Here is a 15249-nt window from a genome sequence, read left to right on the forward strand (position 1 = left end):
GCCTATGCCATTGATTCTTTAGTGTAAGACTGGATTAAGGAAGAAGCATTTCTATATTTTTGGTTTTGGGAGGAAAAATGTGTAATTTCCAAAAGGCTTAATTTTCTGGAAAGTAGAGAGAGAGAGGTATTTCCAAAAAGTACTCCAGCAAAGCTGATAGCTGATTATTAATCTGTTAATTGGATTGCTGGGTGTTAATTGGATTGCTAGGAGTCCTATACTTCTACAGTCTTTGAAGAAACTTTCGTTCACATGAATTCCTCAATATATGAATTGGGTGTTGGAATTCAATGTTACAATGTGTTTGTTCTCCAAAGAAAGGCTTTGGGGCTTTTGAGGTTTTTGGTTTTGTTTGAAAGGATTTTATGAGGCTAACCAAAGCCTCTGCAATTTCCACATTGGACATGTAAAAACCTTTGAAGGCTTCTCTGCAGTTTAAGTGAAGATGATGAGTTAATTTTCCACTTCTTTAATGATGTTCCTCTTGTTTCTTCCTTTTCAGTAGGCTTGTCCTGGTATTTGTTGCTGGAACCTGTGATGTATCTGTTTTAGATACTCCATCAGCCAATTCTTCATTACTCTGCTGTAGTTATCTATTTTCCTTACATACATTTGAGGTGTAGTCGACAGTGGTGTCTCTATTATTCAGGTGAGGGGCCAGAGTACAAAGGAAATCCTACTGTTAGATGTAAGTCTGCCACAGAGCAAGAATCTAAAAGAGTTTTTCCTGTATTTTAAAAGTTCATGCTGTAAATCTTGGACTGTTCTGCTGACTGAAAGGAGGGGAAGGTGGGAAGACAACATTTGCAATAGAGTCTGGAGAAAATTAAGTGGGAAGCAGTCGAGTGAGTTTTATGTACAGATCCACTCTTCCTTGATTCTCTAATGTGCATCTCAATTGAATCTTTTTTTCAACAATTTCCCAATTATCTAAACCAGAGGATCTTTTGTATTCTTGTCATTAAAAGACCTTTTTTTTTTAGTTTCAGCAGTTAAGTGGTCCAAGAGTCATTTGAAATGTCTTCATTGTTTTCTTCCAGAATTTTAAGTTAATGGAGCTTGTGCAACATGACTCATTTGACTAGAATGAATCTTGAGTTAGTCTTCAAGAAGAAAAAATAGAGGAAATCTGATGAACATGTGTGCTGAGTATTCCAACCATTCTATTTTGAGTGTGTCTTTTCATTAAAAAAAAAAAGGAAGGAAGCATTTTTTTTTAAGTTGATGTGTTCTTTGAGTATTGCATTTGATTTGGGAATGCAATTTTCATCTCTAAGAATCTTCATTAACATTTTACTATATTAATTTTTAATTTTTCTTATATATTTTTAAATATCTACTTGTAAATAAAACCTGGAAAACCAACTAACAATGAGCAATGTTGAATCATAGGTGTGAGTCACCAGGGGAGAGCTTTATAATGATAGTGAAGTTCAGAAAAGCAAACATTTGGTTCATGTCTCTTTTGGTATCTGCTAAATTTCTTCTTCTTCTTCCTCAAAATTTCTGTTGGGAGATATCCACATCCATTGTTTAGGTACAGCTCCAATTTATGTTAGACATGGGTTTATTTTACCTCAAATCTAAAAAGTTACATTTTTGAGGATGAGACCTAAATTTGCACAGAGCTTGGGGGCTTTGGGAGTTGTATTTCATGAGGGTACATTTCTATACCACTTGGACGTTTTCACACCTATTTTTTCGAGCTCACAATATTAAGCTAAAAATTATGTCTGTGCTGTAATCATTGTCTGATTTTGAGGACTCTTACCTGAACATGCTGTTCTTACAGTGAGAACTGATTTTTTCCATAGAGGGGAGAAAAAAAAAAAGAAGACTAACACATATTACAGCAGAATTAGGTACATGACTTCAAAAAAGCCACAAACAATCTGGCTCAGATTGTGTGATGTCTGTATCAGTATGTGAGTAATCATGTTGTCCCACCATCTAATGGTTCTGTCACCTGAGTACTGGAAGATGTTTATCCTGTGAATCCTCCGCTGAGTTTTTCTCAATGAAGAAGCATCCTTGTAATCTGTAGCCTGCAGTGCACAGGTGGATACACAGCAGCAGGAAGCAGCCTGAGTATAGCTTGCTGTTTCCCATGCAATGTGTTACATAAAGCCAAAATTCTAATTAATTGTGTCCAGATCACTTAGAACTGCAGGTCAGACCCTTCTTTACAAAGGCAGTCTGTACTCGTCTTGCTTCAGTTTATGGAGTTCTGCTGTTGTGCTGCCACTTCAAATAAACCATGGTATAGGAAAAAAGTTTTACTCTTCTCATCAGGTACATGTGTATCCCCTTTCCATTATAACTTCAAGAAGCTTTTTATGATTTTTAGGGAGGAAAGAGAATATGTTTATCCTGATAAAAACAGATTACTCATGTGAGGTTTTTCCATCTCCTTAATACTCTTGACAGAGCATGCGTGGGGTACCTAACATGAAAAAAAAAAGTCTTAAAGAGACTCCAAAACCATAAAGGGCTCCTCCTCTCCTTAATTTTATGCAAGTACAAATATATGTTGAAATATATATTGAAATAGGCGCGCACTGGTATCGTAGAATTCATTCTCCCAGCTGTCTGTAGCTTAGTAGTGCAATTAAAGGATATTCTGTTCTAGCTGCATACTTCAAAATGTTAGTTCTTTATATATGCAGAGTCAGGAACTTTGAAGTTATATTTTAAGTGCAAAAGTTGAGGTGACCTGTTTTCTCTGGATTATAGTAGATTTGGAAAACCAATTATTTTGCACAGTGCCTCCCTTGAATGATGTCCTTGAACTATGTCCTCTTGTGCATGAATGTCTCAAAGAATAGCTGACATTCCTGGGCTCTCTCAAATCTGGGCTATAGGAAAAAAGATTTGGAAGTCTTTGGAAGTCTGACTCAATAGATCCACAGATCTTCTTCCAATCATGTTCTTCCTGTTTAGGCATGGTGTACTTTTCAGGAGATATAGTTGCTTATTTTCTCAGGCTGGAACTGGATATTTTTTTTCCCTTGAGATTGCTAATTATTACCTAATTTTTTTTGACTGTATAGTATTATTACAGTTGTCTGAAAATACTGTAGTTATCTTAGTGTTCTCATCTTGTTAAAACCTTGTTCATTTTTTGCATTGCTCTCTATAAGTCATAAGAATTAGAAGGGAAAGTTTTGGACTAGAACTTTTTATCTTGGAACTTACTTATCTTGGGCTTCCTGCCTGTACTCTTTTCACACATTGGCTGAGTTGCCATGGTGTCCTTCACATGGTGTCACTCTCCAGTGGTCCCATTGTATTAATCCTGGAACTGCCTCTTCAAAGTAAATTGAATCATCTTTAAGGTTCAGAGAATTATTTCAGGATGTTATTACTGGGCTAGCCACCAACCTGATATTCTTCCCTCAAAGAGAATAGACTAGGTTATGTTTCTATTATACACACTTGTTCTGCATGGTTTCAGTACATCTGTCTGAAGTTGATATTTTAAGTCTTTGCTTTAATTTCTTTCTGTCAAATACCACTGGCAAATGAGGTTTAGCACTGTCCATCTTATTCCCCTTAGAATTTTAATTTGAACACCCACTTGTACTGTAGTTTTATGTGTTTGGTATCTACATGTTTATTTGTCAAAATGGAATTGCTATGATTCAGTTAATTCTCTAATCCATTGCTGTGTATCTGCAGAGAAAGCAACATTGTGGGGGAAAAAAGTCCTATAAATTCTATTCAGATAACTCTATAAAATGGTTAAACTCTCAGCTTTAGGCTGGAGGATGGCCTGAGTGTCATAGTGTTATGACCAGTTGGGTTTTTTTAACTGGTGGAGAAAGAAGAAAATCAAGGTAAACATGAACCTTTCTAGGTATTTCTCAGGACCTGTTCCAGGCATATCACTGTTTTGTGATGTCTTTGGCATCACTGATGCCAAAGACATAGAAAGCTGCTCCAGGGCAGCAGCTGAAAGTTCCTGTACCTTGTGGAAAGCTGGATTGGTGAAAACACAGAAGACATCTCTGGCTTCATACAACATGCCCTCCAACTTCAGTGACATTCTGGGTGGCACTGGGACATAGGTGGGATGCTTATGGTGGCCTTCTGTGGGCATCAGCCCTTCAGGGAATAACCTGCATCACGTGGCTTGGAGGACACCTCAGGCAGTGGGCTACTTCTCAATGTGTACACACTCAGCCAGAGATTTGGTTCTTCACTGTTCTCTCTCATTGTACTCAGTCGTGCTCCCACAAACTTCAGCAGTGACTGCCCTGGGTGAGGGGCATGAGGCAGCAGAGCCTGCTGGGGAGCAATGAACATGGTAGAAAGGGACTGTAGGGCAGAAATCACTGCACAGGCAGTGCAGTGTCACACTGGGAGGAAGAGCCTTGTCTCAGTTCTCTTGGACATGAGAGCTTTTGAGCGCTCCCAGCTGTTTGAGTGATGCAGAGTTAGGGCAGGGTACTTTCAGCCCTGTTTGTTATTCCAGGGAGAGAAAACGGTGTATAGAGTGGAAGTTCTCACACCAACTCTCTGTCCTAGGGAGTGCTTCTTGGTGAAGAAGGGACAAGAGCCTTAGATGTGTCTGAATCCCTTTCCAAATGCAAAATGAATAACTGTAAATATGGAGAGTGCATATGGTACAATGTGATCCTAAACAGAATAAGCAAGGTTTCATCCAAAGTGATTTAAATTTGGGTGTGACTTGCTTTGAATTTCTCTAACTTTTCTTTATATTAACATTTTAATTGTCTATTCTTTTTATAATTGAAATTGGCAATACAGCTGCAGAGCATGGATGCCATTTTTCACTGCCGGCTTTCCAGAAATATGGAAAAAATTCTGCAGAGCGCCCACATTTGAAATACTCGTAGAGATGACTGTGTGATGTACTGATGGCCAAATACTGACTTTCCTTTTTTAATTCAAAACTTAGTGATCCTCTGAAAAAGAGCTGGAGGAGTGGATGGGATACCTTTATTCAATACTAATTATGCTAGAGGTCTAATGTGAATCTTCTAGATCTTGGGCCAAATTCTTCTCTTATGGAACAGCAAGCTCTGAAGTCAAATCTTCTTTTTCTGCATAGCTGAGGAGATGCTGTTGCCAATGAGCCTGTGCTCTTCATAGCTCTTTTTTTCCATCACCCACCTTGTGGGTGGTGATGGAAAGGTGTACATGTCAGGCTTCTGTCACTGCACAGAAAAAAATAAACTAGCACTGCAGAGAAAGTCAAAGTACAGACAGAACTAGCCAGTTTTTTCAAGCCTAGCATACAGTTTTCTTCATAGTAGTGGATTTCTTTTAGTAGCTAATGAACACTGAAAAGAGCAAAAGGATGGCAGAGAAGCATTGAAAATGGACAGTTGGTGCACAGTGAGGGATTTTCTTTGCAGGGTTTCAATGCTGAAGCCTTTAAAAAAGAGCACTTACAGATGTTTGATTTCTTTCAGGTCTTCAGATTTTGGGACATTATACACAAAGTTGAATCTGCAGCCTGGGATTGCCACTGTTATTGACAATTTCTACATTTGTTCCACCAACAAAAAGAAGGTATGTGGCAAAGAACCATTTTTGTAGTGCAGGTGAGATTCTGCAACAATGTAAAGAGTGTTTTACAGGTTTTCACAGTGTAGGAAACTGATTTTCAAGATGGTGAAGATCCCCTTTGGTGCATTTGTGACATACAGAAGTGGGATGTTATTGTTCCTGAATAGTAACACCAGAAAAAAAACTACCTTGATGGACATGGAAACCTTATGAGATCATTGATTTATATTACTCCTGGAAATCAATCTTTCATTGTGTTTTCCATGCAAATGAAAAAGGAAATTCTGTAGGTTTTCACACATCCCAATGGATTCTGGGACTAACATTGAAACTCTTAATCTTTAATGCACAAGTTCTTTGCACGTTCCTTAATATAAAGTATAGGGATTGGGCAGGCTGTCATTGATAATGATGTTTATCCCGTGTAGAACCTTAATTAAATAAATTTTATAAACCACTCTCCTTGAAGCTTTCTTAAGAAATGTTCCTGCATCATTACAAAGAAACAAAACAATTTTCCTGGAACCTAAAAAGGTTAAGTGGGCTTTATAAGTGAGAGCAAAATCAACCCTGTGTGTGTATTTACAATGGATGTTATATTAGAAGCAAAGGAACAATGATTATGGGGGGAAAAAATCACAGTAACAGCCCTTCTATGTCTTCAGAGTGCCTGTGATTTAAATAGCAAGAATTGTGAAGTACAATGTAAAACATAAGCACAGTGGGCCTTTCATGAAATAAGAATTTTCTCTTGATAAGGGCCTTTTAAATCCAGTGTAATACAGAAACACTGATTTCCAGTAGAGGTCTCTGATTGGAAGAACAATGTTTGTTGTGTTTTTCTGTCTGTTTTGCTTAATCAAAAATCAGTGGAACTTCATAAGGCTGCCTCAATGATTAAGTACATATTGTATTTCCCTTGAAATTGTCACTGGAATTTTGTGCCCAAAATGTGCTATCTCTGAGATTGGTAATATATTTTTAATCTGTTGCAAAGCCACAAAGTATTATTTTGTTTCTTGAGGTGGAACTGCCAATAGGCACAAAGTTTCTTCAGATTGTGTATCTCAGATATACGATCTACTGGTGGTTTCAAGTCCAAAAGATTAAACCCAAAAATCTTTACCCATCTCAGTTTCTGAAATAAAAGCTTGAAGAGTGAGATGGATGAGAGCCCCGTGGAGGATCTTTCCCAGCTCAATCAGCTACAATATCAAAGCCTGCCCAAGCACCAGGGTTCAGTGACAATATGATTGTGCCAGTTGTGTGAGAAAATAAACAGCAGTAAGATCTCTGCTTTATTTCAGGCCTGAAAGACAGACCAGTGTTCACAAGAACCCTCATCTTAATCCTGTCTAAGAAAAATCTATATTCTACTGAATTTCACAAGTTGAAGTTCTTAGAGATACAAACCCCACTTAGTAAACTATTATGATATTGAAAGCCACCTGATACAGAAAATCCCTTTGATTTCTGGGGCCTTTAAATGATGCCAGAGGGAGATATATTAATACATGGAAATATACATGCATATGTGGTACAAAAAATGATGAAAGCAGTGGGGTTGCATCCTTTAGCCAACAGCTTCACACTGTTATTGGAGGTTTTACAGTCACCTGTGGAAGGTAAGAGGGAAGTCTTCATGTTTTAAGAGCTTCATGTTGTAAGTTTATTGTGATGAGAAATTTTAGGTGCTGGACCTTTGATTAGGGCATTAAGAGCAAGACTAAGTTGATCTCACACAGGTTATTTGGGATGATGGAGGAACATATCTCCCTGTCTGTCTCTTTCAGCACAGTTGCCTTGGGTGGAATAGAATATTTAGAAATCTGACTCCCTTTTTCATAGCTGAGCAGAAGCTTCAGGGTTTTACTTGTTTTTGATGTTACTTCAGATCATTATGGTGTGAGTTTTCTTCAACCAGTTCACATCTTTTAAAATGCACTGAAAATGGAAACTGGAGTGCTGACTGCATATACTGGAACTGAGTGTGCACTTTAAATTCAAAGCATAAGTGGTCCCAAGCTACCACTTAGTATTTAGTGACTGGGAAAATACATGAAAGCAGAGATAAAATACATTTATAGGGATTTTTAGTACTTCACATAGTAAAAAGTGTTCTATGATTTCATTTCATTTAGCCATTGTAGTCCTCATCTGTGGAAGAACAGATACTACCCATTTAAAGCTCATCATTCCCACCTCAGTGTCATCAGAGCATTAACCACATCTGATTTAAGTTCTTTAGAATTAGGTATCTGGTCAAGCTCTCTCCCTGGATAATAAGAAAAAACCTAAACCAAAACCAACCAACCAAGCAACCAACCAAAAAAACCCAAAAAACAAAACAATAAAAACCCCAAAACCAAAAAACCCAAACAAACAAACAAACAAAAAACCCACCGAAAAACCCCAAAGGAGAAATATGGGTATCTCCAGGCAGTTCATACTGTTAAATCATAGTTCTTTGTGAGAGTTCAATGAGAATAAGGTGGTCTCTGTAACTGACTTTGTGACTTTTGTGGGGTTGAACAGAATCAAACTGTGGCTTCCTACAGACACACAAAGACACACAAAGAGATGGGTCATGGTTTAACCCCAGCTGGCAATTAAGTATCACAGAGCCCTTGGCTCATTTCATCCACCAGTTCCCTCAGGGCCTGTGGATTCCTCTTATCAAGTCCCATGGACCTGTGCACCTTCATGTTCCTGAGATGGTCTCAAACCTGTTCTCCTCTACCATGGCAAGTTCTTCATTCTCCCAGTCCCAGCCTTTGCCTTCTTTGATTTGGGCGGTGTGACTAGAGCTCTCATGGGCCAAGAAACAAACACAAGTGGGAGATTGTTTGTTTGTTTGTTTGTTTGTTTGTTTGTTTTGAAATGCAATTAAATAAAATATCTGCTAGAAGGTTCCAGTCTAGTTCTTGGGCTGACATAATTTTTACAGTTCATAGCTTCCAGTATACCAGCTCCTGGATTGGCTTGGACTTTCACTCAACTTGCTTCCACTCTGTGAGTTGCAATCATACCAGACAGAGCAATGGAATTTTAAGTGAGCTTTCTACAGTAAATGTGAAATTGTTCTGGAAATTATCTGTGAATTACTCTAATTTTAATTTTCTTAAGATGTATTGAAAATAATGCAGTTGATGAAGAAGTGCATTAGCAAAAAAGTACAACAGCATCCTTTTAGCATAGTACTATATGGAAAAAGGATTGTATAAAAAACCCCACAAGGTTATAAGGTAAAATATAGGAATGTTGGGAACTGAATAAACTGGAGGAAGTATGGAAATAATCTATAAACCCCAGGATATTCATTCAAAAAGTGGCACATTCCATTTTGCTTTGAAAATGTGCCACAGCCTTCTATGAACAAGTTGTGGTGAGTACTGTTCATAGGCCTAAGTTAAGAATCTGGAAGGAGTTGTATCAAGGTCATGTCTACACAATCTTTTGACAGTTCAGGTAAATTCATTCACTCTGAGTCTTTTTCTGGCTGAAGGCAGCAGAACTCAAATGCAGAAATTGTGTTGCTGCAGTTACCAGAGGACTCAAGCTATGAAACCCAGTTTTGACAAGAAATGATGGCAAATCTCTGAGGACAGAGCTTTAGAGGGCTTTGTTTGTTGCTCTGAATGGACATTTCTGATGAAATGGTGGGATGGAGGTGTGAACTGTGGCTGTATTATTTGTGAGGCAGAGTTGAATTGCAGTCAGCAGCTGCACAAGTAGAAAACACTTTGACCTACCTGCAAATGACTAAGTAGGATCATAGATCATCACCCTAAATGCCATGAAACAGAAGAGTAATAGGCAAGGTCACACTCTAATTAAGAGTTTATGCTTCCTCAGGAGGCATTAATACTTGGTTTGCATTCTGTCTGGTTTTAGTGTAGTATAAACCCACAGCTAAAGACACTAATATGGATTTGGAAAGCTGTAGACTAGTGAAGGGGAGTTCTGCTATGTAAGCTCTCTGATGCTAACTTCTCCATTTGAAGCACTTTTTCATTGATCTGTGTTATAAAATAGCCTTTCCCTATGCAGTCTTGAAGGGTTGTGCAGTGATAAGGGATGTCCCTGCACTTTAAACAACAGAATTTGTGTAATTAGTTCTTTTTCAGTAATTAGCACATGCTGATAGTGTCAAATGGTGCAGGAAATCCATCATGTACTATGTGCAGGAAATAATTTGCTTTCTTTCTCTGTTTTCCAAACCAACATTTTAATTGTGACTTGGAAGTGTGATGTGTGTGTGGTTTATAGAGTATGGGATTAAGGCTTCCATAGTGTCAATCTGGAATCAGGTGAACAAAGTAAATTCTTTCTACAGAAGAAAAAAGTTAGCAGAATTTAATTTAACTAAGCTAAATTATCAATAAAATATTTAAATTTTTTGGGGCATATATGCTGTTGGATGTAGAAATTACATATTTGATTTTATGTAGTGTTGCTGGGGAGGAGTGGAATGAACACACTGATTTTTTTCCCTCACATTCAGTGCATATTTTAATTTTAACTCCTGCTAATGTAATTGGTGCATCCCTCCTTCTGTTTATATGCTTTTGGAAAACATGCAGCTAAGCAGTTTATATTCAGGCTTTTGATATTAAGAGAAAATAAGTATTGATTGTGATACACTAACTTATTAGTTAAATGAGTTGAACACTTACATTTCCCAGCTGTCACAATAACCAGTAGCATGTTTTTTCCAAACTGAAAGAAAAGGTGACGAATATATTCTTGCTTGCCAAGCAAGGCAGAACACTTAAGATAATAATAAGGATATAGGCTTTTTTATACACTATTTTAATTCCTGATAATTTAAATAGTATGAGTTACACTTTACAGAAGAGTATTTGCCAGACCTACAGTTGTTTTGAGCAACATTTGTAAGCATTTACAGGTAAATGCAGCCCTACATAATTTTGACATTTGTCTTTCAGAGCAGAACAATTGGTTGTGGAATTTGTCAAAGTGCAGTGTGACTACATTCACTTGTAAGGAATAATTCTTCTCAAGTATCAGTTTCCTTAGAGACCATACCAGAACATCTTCAAATATAGAGAGCAAAATTATCTTACACTTTTACTAGTAGTCAGGTAAGGGATATTCCTTTCAATAAGATGAGTAGTTACTTGAGGAACATTTCCCTGTGAAATTACAGAATAGGAGTTTGTATGTTGAGACCTCTGCCATGATGTGTTCTTGCCTTATAAGCAGTGTCACCATTCCATTTTATTCCAGTGATGCACCATCAGAGCACTAATGTGACCTGACTGCATCATCTTGCTTAAGGCTTAAGTCCATGACTGTTCAGTTTGTCTTCAGGTATTCTAGATACTACCAGAAATATGCCAAATAATTGACTTTTTTTTTTCCCCCACCCACACTTTGCTAGTTGGTAGATTGCTGTGAGAGGCAATCCTGGGCAGAAATCCCAGCTTTTATTCACACACAATTGATGAGCAGTTGCTTCGTTGACAACCAGGAAGCTGCTAAATGCAAGTGGAACCCAATAGGTTAAAACAGTCAGAGCTTTCATTGAGCTGTTAGCTGAAGTCACAGTCCACAGCAGAGGTTCATCCAGCACTACCAAGCCCATGACATATATAGGGAGGATTTGATGGATGCTGTTTGATGGGGTGTGACTATGTATATGTGGAAGAAATAGGATAAAGCTTTGAGAAACAGAGTGGAACTGTTGAAAATTAAAGCTGTGGATGAAACAATGGCTTGGGATCTGGCTATTAAAGAAGTATTTGAGTTATTTACTGGCTAAATGGAGGGTAGGAGCCATAGCTTTCCAGCTGGACTGATTTCTGCTATGGTTGAGAAAACAGGGCTTTTTCACAATTTGTATGTAAACAGGGCTGCATAAAAAAAAGTGTAACTCCTGTGTCATTGTCATATTCTAACTCCTTGTAACCCTTTCAATAAGTGGAAGGTAGGAGCAGTGTTACTGCTTTATTTGAGAATACTCTTTGTCCTAACGAGGAGATAATGAATGCATTTTCCTACAGTGTGACAGAGAAAGGTTTAGTTTTGTTTCCATCAAAACTCTTTCTGTGCATTTCTCCATCCTGTTCTTGTATGTGCACAGCTAGAAGGAATCCCCAGATCTTGTTCATCATGGTTTGATCTTGTTGATCTTTTTGATCATCACAGGTTTGTCTTTGAATACCCTTTTGAATGCATGTCTACTAAAACATTGATCCATGCAAGCTGAAGGTGCCTCTGAAATTTTTGTGTCAATTCCACTCTCTTGGAACAAATAATATTCTACAGTCCAGTACCTGAAGTACACTGTCTTTAAAGGCTGCAATTGATATTAAAAAAAAAAGAAAGAAAGCAACCCACAAAAATCAGGCAAGCCAACAAACCTGACTAACAATACAAGTGACCAGCAGAATGCCATGACCAGCACACAGGTTTCCCACAGTATGTAGGTATGCAGGATAATTGCTCATCAAGGTAGAAGGTGTGTGAGCTAAATGGCTGCATGCCTGAACATTCTTGTTATTATTCTATCCTAGAATTCATTTGATGCTTAGAGATCTCAATTTAAGTTTTTGAGACTGACCTTCCACTGTGATTTTGTAGCCTAATGTGCAACTTTTGCAATCTTTTGTGCTCAGGCATACAATTATTCTGAGGAAAAATAGGCCTGTCTTTACAGTGTGCTCATTATAGATGCTTTTGTTCTGTTTTTATGAATATCCTGTCTAAAACTCATTAGTCATAAAAGCACACCAACAACTACCAAAAAGACGTAATGTTAAATTAAGTTTACTGTAGTGAAGCCAAAAATAAAATGACTAGTTGGTGGGAGTACAACATAAAAAAGATTTATGTGAAAATGGAAAAGACCTCCGAGCAACTGTTAAGAGACCATTGTGCATATGATTCAGCACTTGAGAGACATCTATTTCCCTCCTAGTGATTCTGGAAAGAGAAGGATTCCAAGCATCGTATTTTCAGCAAGGTTTTATTTGCTATTATGATGAGCAGGGGTCATTGCTTGGAGAAATAGGAACAGTCAATCAAGAGCATGCAGTAGAAAGCAGGTCTGAAGCTACCCTCAGTACCTGGGGGAGGGTGTGCTGCTGAGGGGTGGCTGGTCAGAGGAAATGGAAATGCACAATATTCCATGCCAGGGGGGTTTAAGATCTGGGATTTTGATTTTCTATGTCTAAAAATAAGGGTAATTTTGCAAACTTTAGACTTGGTTGTTATTTCAAGCTCATTATTTTAAAATGTAGATACTTAGGCCCAACTCTAAATTTGAGCCATATGCCAGAGAAAAATATAGAGGGGGTGGGAGGTGTGGATTTGCTGTGCAGGATACCAGCCAAGCTGTGTGTTTCCCTTGTCCAGCTTGGCCAGGTCCTCATTGACCTGAAAGCACTTTTGAAATCCTTCTCTTCTTGAGATAACAACTAAGGCAAAAAACAAACTGAAACAATCAACCATAACTATCTGCAGTAGATCTCTAGACCTGAGTGAGAACTGAATGAGGCTTTTCTCCATCATAGCAGAGACTTTAATGTGTCCTAGCAAAAGCTACAAAAGTCTTCTAATCAATAATTATGAGGATCATGCACATCTTTTTTTTTAAGACTATACATTTCCAAGCAAATATCATCCTGTAAGACTTTCTGATGTAATATGGAACTTGCAGAATTAAATGTAATAAGGAGGCAAATCATAATATATGGGATAGTGTCCAAAGGAGAAGGTGTCCATATGAAGAGAGAGTAGAAAGTTACTCAATCTGCCTGAATTCTGTCACAGTTAAAACAAAAAAGGAAGATGTGCTGCATTAGTGATGCTGAACCTTAGCAAGATGAAACAGGAGAAAAGAGAGAAAAGATAACTAAAAAGAGGAAATGGTAAAGGATTAGTAACAAGTCTCTTACTTGACTCAATAAGTATTTAGTTGGTCACCAAATCTGCTTGGATGAAATGGGTACAAGTAACTCTATAGAACAGAGTCAGGTTTCTATTGAACTGGCATAGCCAAGATGGCATAGGCAAGCTTTTAAATAATTTAGATTATTTATATAAATTTCAATTATCCTGTATATTAAGATTACTTTTGTCTAATTATTTACTGAGCATCCCAACATGCCAAGAGGCTGTACCATGTTCCCCACGTTGCAGAAGAGAAGAAGTTTGTAACTCTTTCATCTTGATTCAGAGTCTAATGGCAGGAACCAGGAGGTCCGTGCTAAGGAGACGATGTGAAAACTGCTAAAGTGTATTTGGCAAGAGATGAGTACCATTCAGGAGATCTGCAAGGACTGTGAGCAGTAGGTGTATTCCCCTGACAGCCCCAAGAAAATAGTGGTGTAGAGTGTTTGAAGCATATCCATCATGCTTGCTGATGGATGGTCTGCAGCTCCTGGAGCCCTGTGTGTTTCCTTCTCATTTCCCCAGGGATGGAACAGTGGACGAGTCCCAACATCCACACCTCTCACTCTGCCAGCATTGTCCAATCTACTGATGTGTCAAATCCTGCTTCTCTTCACCACCACTGTTCAACTTCCCTTGTGCTGACCACTCGTGCTTCCCTGGCTCTCTCAGTAGCAGAGATGCAGCAGGATTTATCCCCAGGGTTGGCATGGAAGCACAGTGGAAATGAGCAGGGTTTAAATGGTGCCCATGGCCATTTTGCAGGGCTGGCAGTGTGCTCAGCCCCCTGAGAATCCCTGGGGCTGCTGCCCTCCTGATCTGCCAGGAATAAAACTGATGTTAAACCAATCAACTTCTACAATCAGCCTGTCACGCCACAAGCAGGACTTCTGAACTATTGTGGAAATTAGGTATTCCAGTGGCTTTGTTTGTTCCACTCTCTTTTTGGCATTTACTAGAAGGGGTGAATGTAGCTGTTTGCTTACCTGTTTCTAATTCTGAAATGAGTCCTGACTCCCAGCAGACCCAGCACCCTGCAGCAGCAGCAAATGTCTACTGAAAAAGCAGGATCTGTATGGCAAATATGTTCTAATGCAGCCTGCACCCATGCGTTTGAGCACAGTCAGCAAAATTTCTTGCAAAAATAAAACAGGATTTTAATTTTTTTTTTCTTCACACTATGTGTTTCTGTCAGAGGAAGATTCTTCCTCCTGGAAACTGGAATCTCATATTCAACTAAGCCACCTCTGAAGCCTTCTTGATGTGGTCTCTTTGAGGCTTGTACTAGAGACAGATTCTTTCCATCTGTGGGAGTAATGCACTAGGTTGATGCCATCCCTTCATAGCAGAAGATTGCTATGAAATGAATGGTGGATTCTCCTGAATATTGCCTGTTTGCTTTTGAGGAGGGATTTTCTGCAATTTTGTTTAAGCTTGTGACTAGCAGGTATTTCTTTCTTTGCTGTTCTTTTGGGTTTTGGTTTTTTGTTTTTTTTTTTTTTTTTTTGGGTTTTTTTTTTTTATTGTAACCTTTCATCACCTCTTTCTGCTTTTCCATTTCCTAATCTCTTTCCAAAACTCTTTCTGCTTTTATTTTTTTCCATTTTTGAGCATTGCTTCTTCCTACAGCTCACACATAAATTGTGGACCAAATTAAAGCTTTTTCTTTCATGGTTACAATTACTGAAGAAAAATATTATTTAGAAGAATGTAGCTAATGATTTATGTTTCTATTCAAAAATCACAGTATTCTTGGGATAATAATAATAAATCTTCTGGCACATCCTTAACTATCAT

The 15249-nt window shown here is 38.2% G+C and overlaps 1 protein-coding gene across 1 annotated transcript in view; it reads left to right on the plus strand.

The window, feature by feature from the left end:
* SORCS2 (sortilin related VPS10 domain containing receptor 2) overlaps positions 1-15249 on the plus strand; it is a 536027-nt gene that overhangs the window by 294322 nt on the left and 226456 nt on the right. Inside the window, exon 3 of the mRNA XM_030239088.2 lies at positions 5439-5538. Within this exon, the coding sequence (XP_030094948.1) occupies positions 5439-5538 (100 nt within the window). The remainder of the gene's footprint in view (positions 1-5438; positions 5539-15249) is intronic.

Source organism: Serinus canaria, chromosome 4 (assembly GCF_022539315.1).
Source record: "Serinus canaria isolate serCan28SL12 chromosome 4, serCan2020, whole genome shotgun sequence".
Taxonomy (NCBI): Eukaryota; Metazoa; Chordata; class Aves; order Passeriformes; family Fringillidae; genus Serinus; species Serinus canaria.